The sequence below is a fragment of the Camellia sinensis genome, chromosome 4 (genome assembly GCF_055761805.1).
Source record: "Camellia sinensis isolate YWXY chromosome 4, ASM5576180v1, whole genome shotgun sequence".
NCBI lineage: Eukaryota > Viridiplantae > Streptophyta > Magnoliopsida > Ericales > Theaceae > Camellia > Camellia sinensis.
Genome location: NC_138964.1, coordinates 141,680,806 through 141,690,492, shown reverse-complemented (window position 1 = coordinate 141,690,492; position 9,687 = coordinate 141,680,806). Strand labels below are relative to the sequence as shown.

The following is a 9,687-nucleotide window of genomic DNA, read 5'->3' as shown; positions in this document are numbered from 1 at the left end:
CTCTTCTTGTCTTCTTGAAATGCATTCAATGGAATTTATTATGTGCTTGTAGGCCTTGGATCCTTGCCTTAATCCCTACACCCGAAGAACTATGTGAGTGGCATTTTTAATAAAGTTATGTTATAAAGTTTTAATAAAACCTTGATTCGTTTTCGAAAAGTATTTGATCAAGCATGAATGATTGTCCCTAGTTTTGTATCTGGTATTATATTCGTTTTGATGACATTCTGGGAAAGTCCTTAGTGCTAGGGGACTATAATGCAACCACATCAACAAATAAAAAGATGAAAGGCATAAAAACTTAGATAGACCACATATTTCATGCGTTGCTGGTTCTCAAAAATGAGTGTAAAATGGAAAACTATACTTGCTCAAAAATGAGTTTTAATTGTTAAACTGAAATGCAAAATGAAATTTCAGCTGAAAAAATAAAAAAATTTATACGAGGTACACTAAGGGTCAGACCTATTTCAAAAACTAAAACCACGTCTCACCCATAAATCTAAATTTTACAAGCCAAAATCAAACCGAACCGGACTATAAATTTTTTCATTACACTTGTATTATTACGTTCTACACATTTTTCATTCATATTTTTAATATTTTCATTAATTATTTTTCTTGTTTACTTTCTAACATAATTCAAGTATTTTGTTTTTTTGTTTTTTTTTTTACCTTTTTTACATCTCATATAATCAAAAAAAACAATCAAGTAACATACAATGCTACAAGTCGAAAGAAAAAATAAATAAATAAATAAAAACTATAAATAAGAGAACAAAAAAAAAATCAAACTAAACATTAAACTTATTCATGCGGATCGGATTTATGGGCGGACTCCATTTACAAACTTTTGTTTAAAAGCTTAAATCATCTTTTATAAGTTGGGACGAGTTGGACACTCAAGCGGTCAAGTTGAATAATATCGGGTATTTTGCCGCAAAGCATTTAGAGACCCCTAAAGGTAACAAAAATAAGCATATCAACCCACAACACACTCATATTCAACATTGAACTATGCCAATAGAATTAGAAAAGCCTATTTGTTAAATACATAATTAAGTATAATGGACAAAACGAAAGATTTATTAATGTAGGCAGAATTCGTCAAACCACATAAAATTTGGTAACTTCATGTCCAATATTTATCTTTTGCTTAATTATTTATTTATTTTCAACTACAAAATTAGCACATTATTTTAAACCAATCAAAACTTATGTTTTTCTTACAAACTTTGATAGTGTGTGAATAGCACATACTACACCAACATATAATAATAATAATAATTTTTTCTTTTTTTTAAGGATTAGGTGGAGACTAGAAGGAACAAGGAGTCACAACAGCCAATATAGGAGACCTCTTGTGGACTTTCAAACCAATAGCTTTACTCATGTCCAAATCCTCTCCTTTTGCTCCATTAGGGACAGCAAAATCAAACTTGTAAACAAGATTTTCCAATGCAAGCTCATCCACTGCCATGGCAAATTGAATTCCAGGACAATCCCTTCTCCCAACACCAAATGGAATTAGCTCGAAGTCATGCCCTTTGAAATCTATTGAAGTATTCAAGAACCTCTCGGGCCTGAATTCCTCTGGCTCATCCCATGACAATGGGTCTCTCCCAATCGCCCAAGCACTTGTAATTACTTGTGTGCCAGCTGCAATGTCATACCCCATTAACTTGACATCTCGGGTTGATCTTCGAGGAACTAGCAATGGAACAGAAGGATGTAGGCGCATAGTCTCTTTGATCACGGCTTTTAGGTAGTGAATTTTCTCCAAGTCATTTTCAGTTATGTATTGCTTGCCGTTGCCTATTCGTCGCACTTCGTTCTGGAGTTCCTTCAAGACTTTTGGGTGTTTCAAGAGCTCTGCCAACACCCACTCTAAAGCAGAGTATGTAGTATCAGTTCCAGTGGCAAATATATCCTACAACACATACAAATTTAGCAATTGTCAAATAATTCATTTGGTTTTGGCTTTTTAAACAAGAAAATTTGGTGATGCTATATCACAGTATTACCTAACAATGAGGAATTTCATATTGCAATAGTGGCGACTATATGATTAGGTTAGTAAGAGACAAAAAAATCTTCGCCTAATAGTACTTATTGTATTTTCAACAAGAATTTTTGATGCAAAATGTAGACACCCCATTTTTGACCGACCTTAAGACTCAGACGTCACCAATTGAGCGCTCGATGATGTTGCATATTGTGCTCGTTCTGAGGTTGCGGAGTCTCGGCTGCGAGCCTTGCCTCCAGACTTCGGGGCTCTTTTGTGCTTTGCCTCAGTTTGCAAATCGGGTCCTATTTTCTTTGTTTTCTCTTCCCGAAGGGAGGGAGAGGTCTCATAGACCATCTCTCAGTGGCCGTAGGCTACGCTTCATGGTCGTAGGCCATTTTTCCCGTTTGGAGCCCAGTTTCCGATTTTCGGAGCCGTCGGCCGTGTGCCTTGGTTCGGGACCGCTTAACTACTTCGGTTTGCTCTGGTTTTTGGCACATCCCTTATTTCCTCCCTTTAGAGGGACACTGTGGCTCAGGAGACCACCTTCGTGGTCATACGCCACTTCCGGTGCCTAACAGCCTGTTTTCGGGGCCCCAGACTGCGTGTTTTGGCCCCCGAACCTTCGTTTTGCATCCGTCTTGGCCCATTTTTGGTAGGGACCCTATTTTCATTGCTAAGATGGTGGTAGTATGGTGGGAGGCCACCTTTTCCCCTTGGAAACCAGTTTTTTTTTCTCTCTCCAAAAGTCAGTTTTTCTTATAGAAAGCTAGTTTTTCTCACTTTTGAGCCACAATTTCTAGCTTTTCATACCACCATTGTGTTGTACTCATCTGGGAGGCCACCAATATGGGTAGGCCGACCAGTAATTCTTCTTGACCCTTTTGAACCTTGCTAAAAGGCTGGTTTTCCTCTCTCCTGGGTCATTTTTTCTGGTTTTCCACCATACAGTTGTGTTGCACTCATCTGGGAGGCAACCAATCTAGGGAGGCCGACCAGCATTTCACCTTGAACCTTTTAACCCCTGGTCGGCCGACCAGGGGGAGTGGCCGACCGGCCAACTTAGCTGGTCGGCCAGCTTTGTACTTTTTGCTCTTCTTAAGTGCAACACAGTTGTGCCAGCTATGAAGCATTTGACCCACTGTCCGAGATTTTGACCATCTTTTTTTATCGTTTTTAGTTGGTTTTGACCCCCTTGCTTAGCTTCTTAGAGAAGCTTGTCAAGCTTCTCTAAGAAGCTTGACCCTTTTGGTCTAGCTTCCTCAAGAAGCTTGACCCTTTTGGTTAAAGCTTCTTTGAGAAGCGTTGACCCTCTCTTAAGGCTTCTCCAAGAAGCCTTGGCTCTTCTCCTCTATAAAACCAACTCTCCATCTCCATTTGCAAGGGTTAGAAAATTCAGCCAAGGGATATACACTCCTCCCTCCAGAGCCTTCTTCTTCAAAGCTCCAAACCCTAATATTCTTGCACCATTTGCACTACACCTCATAGCCTACCACCTCCACTATCCATTCAAGCATCTTGGAGGTCATTTGTAGAGCTTGAGGAGTCACATTTTTGGTCCAGAAGTTGTTGAGGGTCGGCTCTACAAGGGTAAGCCTCTATTTTCCCCATTTTTGCATTATTTTGCTCCATAGTCTAACCTTATTTGCAAGAATTTTTGGACTTCGACATAAACTGAAGAAAGTCTTGTTTTGACCTCCTCTTTAAGTTTTATTAAGGTCACTTTTGTTTTTGGAGTCATCTTCTTCCTTGCATGCTTCATTTCCTCATTCTTTGAGCCATGCATTTGAACATTTGCATTGGCCTTGTTTTGGCCTCTTAGCCACTGAAATCAAGTGGATTTTCAGTGGCTTTGATGTGTCTTTGAGCTCCAAAATCATAGAGGGGTGACCCTCTCACCCCTCATTCTCTTTACTAGCTTTGTTGGCCTTCCAAAGAAGCTCCATTTTGCATGTTGTGAAGTCACATTCCAGGACTTATTTTGTGAGTTTTATGGTCGGCATTAGCTCTGTCCAGAGCCCATTTTTCCATATTTTATGTCTATGATGCATGTGTAGAACAATCCTATTCAAGGCCTTTCAAAAGGACCTTTCATTGCATGATTCCTAGACCAATTCTAGGGCCTATTTGGTGAGTTTTAAGGTTTTCATAACTCATTTCCAGAGGTGGTTTTGACCTTTTATGTGTCCATCATATAGGTGTAGAGTAACCCCTCGCATGGCCTTCCAAAGGAGCTCATCATTTTTGCATGCATTGACTGAGTTTCAATAGTTATTTGGGCATATTTTGGCATGGAATACATCTTTGTTTGGATGGTTTAATGAGCTTTCATATGCTTCATATAGTTGTAGAACAACTCATGGTTCACTAGCTTTCTTTGCATGCTTTGTGGGCCCTTGATTTTAGCACTTTTTGGCCATGTCATAAACTGATATTGTACTTATTTTGGACTTCCCTAGCTCTATTTTTAGGTCTCATGATTGAATGATGCTTTTTTTTGCATGCTTGTAGTTCAATACCCATGCTTAACTTTGAGATTTGAGGTCCATTGCATGCATGTGCTGAGGTGTGTTCTTGTTTTGAGGCCATTTTACATCACATTTCAGAGCCTATATGAATTCCATATTTCCTTGTTTTCATCTCTTTAAGTGTGCTTCAGAGTCGGGCTTGAATGCCTTGTTTACCGACCATTGAATGAGCTTCATTTTCATGCTTGTTGAGCCATCATTTTAGGCCAATTTTCCACTATTTCAGACCTGCCTAGGGTCTGTTTGGGGTTGGTTTTTCCTTTGGTGCATTGCTTTGGCTACCTCTAGTGTAACACACTTCACTAGTTTCGGTACCCGGGCCCCCTAGCTTGTATTGTGTGCCATGTTTGCATGATTCGGGACCATTGAGCATGATATTTCAGAGCTGTAAATTGCATGTTTGTATGCCATCTTTCATCCCCTGCCATGCTTTGGTAGAATGGTATTTCATGCCTTAGGTTCGGTCCTTGGCAATCGTGCATGTGTGCATGCATTTTGATTCTCTCATTTTCATCACATGGCCACTGATGTGAGTGTGGCTGAGGTCCACTCACATTGGTATAAGTCCATCTTGCATCGATCATGCCACGTAGTTCATGTTGTTGCATGTTTAGCCTTTGCATTGCGTATGCTAGGTTGTTAGGAGCATTGTGCATGCCATGATATGTCATTCCTTGCATTGTGTATGCTAGGTTGATAGTCGCATTGAGTATGCCTTAGTTCACGAGCATTGCGCATGCCATGTAGTGTTAGCATTGTATATGCTAGGTGCATGTTTGAATTTTATCCCTTGCATGCTTGCATCACTTGGTTGCATTACACTTGGGATTGCATGCCAGTCGCATTTGCACGTGCCATGCATTGCTTGTTGCATTATGCTTGGAGTAGGGTTTAGTCCAAGCACGGGAAACGAGGGATGTTTCGTACTCCAAGTGACGAAACGTGCCTCGATTCTCGATCGCCAACATTCCGGATTTCCCATGATGGAGTTTAGGCCTTAAGTGTGTATTTGTGCATTCATGTCACATTAAAACGGGCAATTCGACTCCTCGGCCATCATGCATTAAGATGCGTGGTTGATTGCCCGAGGACCGAGGGCTACACTCCCTAGAGCTTGTGCAAGGACGGGGAGGAGTGGTCGCGCACACATGTTGAAAATACCATGCTTTCTCTCCTTCTTGCCTTTGTTGCAGAAAAAACAGAGTCCAGGGGCAGAAAGTGGTCGGCCGACCAGGTTTCCTGGTAGGCCGACCACCTTTTTTGGTTTCCACCATAAGGGGTGGTTGGCAAGGGTTTTCCAAGCCAATACCTGGTCGGTGGCTTTCCCAAGGTGAAGGTTCAGCCTTCTGGAGCTTTGTGTAAGTTTTTGAAATCAGCTGCAAACAAAGGCGAGACGAGGCATCGCGATGGAATTTACCGACAAAGCGCATCGAGCATGCATGCATCCATTATCATTCGAAATAGAGCCGAGGCAGTCACATTCATTTAATTTATTTGCTTACTTAGCCAATTTTTTAATTAGTTAGTGGTTGTGTAATAATTAATTGTAATTCGTTATTCATTCGGACTGTAATTATTCATTCAGACTGTATTATTTATTTGGACCCTCCGAGCGAGGGCACAACTATAATAAGTGTGTGTACGTGTGATGTATGTCTTCCAACCCCACGTCTTTCTCCCTTTTATTTACCAGCTTATGGTGGTTAGACTAGGGCATGTTTCAATTAGCATACTTATGCTTGCATGTTTGCATCATTCATCTGTTTTGCATGCACCGGGCTCGGTGCATCATACTAACTGCATTTGTATCTCAATTCTGAGTTGAATACTTGTTAGTTGTAGCATTTCACATGTCATTTTAGAATAGCCGAGCCAATTGTAGTTGCATTTTTGCATGTGTTGCATTAGACATTTCTATATAGTTAAGATCATGCATGGATTTCTAACATAGCTTCTGTTTTGGCTTGGAGTACTCGGTAAGTACTTATGCTTTAGCATCCTTGCATGTGTGTGAGTGACTGCCATGATAGTATGCTTGCCATAAGGCTAACTGCTTATGTGATATAACTGCCTGAATGCTTGTGGGTGAAGGTTGGGTTATTTGGATTGGAACAATTTATCAATTGTGAGTTTTAAGCTCACTTGAGAGTGGCAAATCATTATGTTTTCTAAGCCTACCTGAGGGTGGCAAATCCACATTTAGCCTACTTGCGAGTAGCAAACTATTTTTCGAAACAAACATGAAATGTCTCATTCCAATTCAGGCAATCCAGTCTATACTTGTATGCTGTGAGCATCACATAGTAAATCTAGGCTAATAACCAGAATAAGAGCGCATAATGTTTTCAAAACTAGATATCATGGTTAGTAGAGGCTGATCTTTGATCGGGCGAACGGGGGTGCTCACGAAGTGACCTTCCCCAATCGTACCCAAGTTCCTAAGCCGAGGTAACTTTGGTGATGACGGACATGTGGCCTTAGGCAATGAGTCAGGTTTTCCAAAATAAAATATTTAGGTGGCGACTCTGTATTTGGCAAAGCAGTCCATGTTTGGCACTTTTTTCAAAAAATCTGTTTTCAAAAACGATTTGCCGGATTTGGACTCTTTGATGATTCATCGGTCTTGCATTGCACTCTGCGAGATTAGATACAGGACCGTGACTTTGAGTCCTGAACTGTAGTGAGCCCAAATGAATAGAATGGGGGATTCCCTCCCGGGACGTTCGGGAACGTCTACAGTTTCTGGCGACTCTGCTGGGGACTTTGGAGAACTTGACTCGAACTCATGATATCTTGTTTTGACTACACTTATGTGTTTCTTTGCATTGCGTTTGCATTGGTGCGCCTAGGACACCGTGTTTGCCGTATGCTATTCCCGAACGGTTTTCCAGAGGCTTGCTTCGAGAAGCGTGCCGTAAGGCTGACCGGTTGCGGGCTTTGGTACGACGGGAACACAAATCCCGGTTTTACTGGGGCACCCTTTTTGACCATTCGACCTAGTGCATATTCGGAATCCATAGTGACCATTCCAAACTAGGACAGGTTGTTTACCCGTTTATAGGTTATTTGAAACTGCTGCGTGCATAGTGAAACCCTAGCTCCTGACAAAATAGGACAGGGAAACCTTCCCCCAACATAGGGGTGTTTTGGCTCTCACTTGTTTGTTATGTGCTTTTAGAGTGCGTCTCTATATGAATGCATGTATCAGTTTACAAGTTTGGGCATCAGGCCTGCGAGCACCAGTTCAGTGTTTTGGGTATCAGGCCTGCGGGCACCGGTTCAGTATTTTCAGAATCAGTTATCTACGGGTATCAAATTCAGCTTCGGGGACCGTGATTTGGGAATAATGATCAGTCTTTGAGAACAGTGTATCAATTGCGTGTTAATTATACCCGACTGTGTGTTGCGTTTATTTACGCTATTATGCTGTCCATTTGTCTGCTCATTTATTTCCTTATTATTGCTTTATTTATCTTTTTGCTAGGTAGTTTAGCACAATTACTTCAGACCAAGCAAATATTCCCCAAGCACTCTGGACAAGAGGTCGCCGGCTCAATCGATCTGAGGATCTGGTCAACGGAAAACCAGTGTTCCACTCTCTACCCCCGGTTATTAGACGGAGGTCGAGAAGACGCAGTGTATCCAAGCAGGGGTTGCCAGAGCAGTGGATTACCCCATCAGTGGACAGCCGGACTGAGATCTCAATTGTTGCTATAGAGATAGACTTGCTAGTAGTTCAGACAGATCAGGGCAGTATGGCGGTACCGACAGGAGTTGAAGAAATGACGTGCCAAATGCAGGAGACCATGAGAGCCATGCAGCAGGACGCTATTCACTGGGATAAGTTTGCCAAACAACAAGCCGAGATCATGGCCCAGCAGGCAGAATTAATTACCAGGTTGCAACAACAAACCGGGGCATCTGCTTCACACCCAGCTCCTCCCCCACTAGGAATTCCGGCACCCGGGGAGGCACCAAATGTCCAGGGAGATACGGATATCCCGATGGGACCGGTTCCGCCCCCGATTCTACCACAGTTATCCAAGGCACCTACGCCTATCAATCAACCGGATTCTCCCTTTGAGTTTGAGGTAGACCATACAACATTGAAATTGAGCAAGCTCGAGAAGTTGTTCAAGAAATCCCAAAGGGTGAAGTCCATCCCAGACATCGAGGACAGATATACCGATATGGCTGTGACGCTGCCAGATAGGTTCAAGATGCCACAAATCGACCGCTTTGATGGATCCGGGGATCCCATGGTCCATCTTCGGTTGTTCTCAGATATACTACGACCGATGGGCCTCACCAGACCACAGAAGCTTTCACTATTCAGCCGGACCTTGTCAGGTGTGGCCGCTATCTGGTATGCAAAATTAGAAGATGATGTTAAGAGGAACTGGAACGAGATGGCCGAGGCTTTCATTGCACAGTACTCCTATAACACTCAGATCGAGATTACAACCCGTGATCTCGAGACAACAAGGCAGGAGCCTAAGGAGAGCTTTTCGAATTTTGTGGCCCGATGGAGGGCGAAGGCCTCAATGATGACCTTAAGGCCTACAGATAAAGATCAAATCCGGATGATTGTGCGCAATCTCCAGCCAAAACTAATGTAGAAAATGATTGTGCTCCCCTTCCCTACCTTTTCAGATTTGCACGAGATGGGGGTACAAATAAAGGATGCTATGAAACAAGGTCTGATTGACCAAGATAGAGAGCAACCCCGAAAAACCTTCAACCGCAACAACAACATAGGCACCAGCAATGCCGCAAATGCTAGAGCTTTAGAAGTAAGCATGGTCACCACCATTCCCCCTCTAAGACCCATGGCACCTTTCTCCGACGTGTCTAGAAGCAATACACAAATCACCAAATTCCAACCCAGAGGCCAAAGAACTTTCACGCCTTTATACGTGCCCCTGTCCAAGGCTCTAGGGGTATTAATCAAGAAAGGGCACTTAAAGCCCCTGGAGCCGAGGCCATTACCAAATCCACTCCCTCCCTCTCATAACCCAACAAAATACTGCGCATATCACCAACAACATGGTCACAACACAGACCAATGTTTTAAATTGCGTCATGAGATTCAAGATCTCATTAACAAGCAGGTGATTGTGCCTCCAGAAAAACCCAATGTCACAACAAACCCTC

General features: G+C 42.4%; 1 protein-coding gene across 1 annotated transcript; it reads right to left on the bottom strand.

Annotated features, from left to right (window-relative positions):
• Window positions 1–1,318: 1,318 nt before the first annotated feature.
• LOC145824091 (cytochrome P450 736A117-like) lies at window positions 1,319–2,044 on the bottom strand. The gene is made up of 2 exons (XM_082923682.1): window positions 2,030–2,044; window positions 1,319–1,930 (listed from the first exon to the last, which is right to left on the bottom strand). Exons 1-2 carry the CDS (start codon window positions 2,042–2,044, stop codon window positions 1,319–1,321), a joined length of 627 nt encoding a protein of 208 aa, XP_082779808.1.
• Between the last annotated feature and the right edge of the window lie 7,643 nt (window positions 2,045–9,687).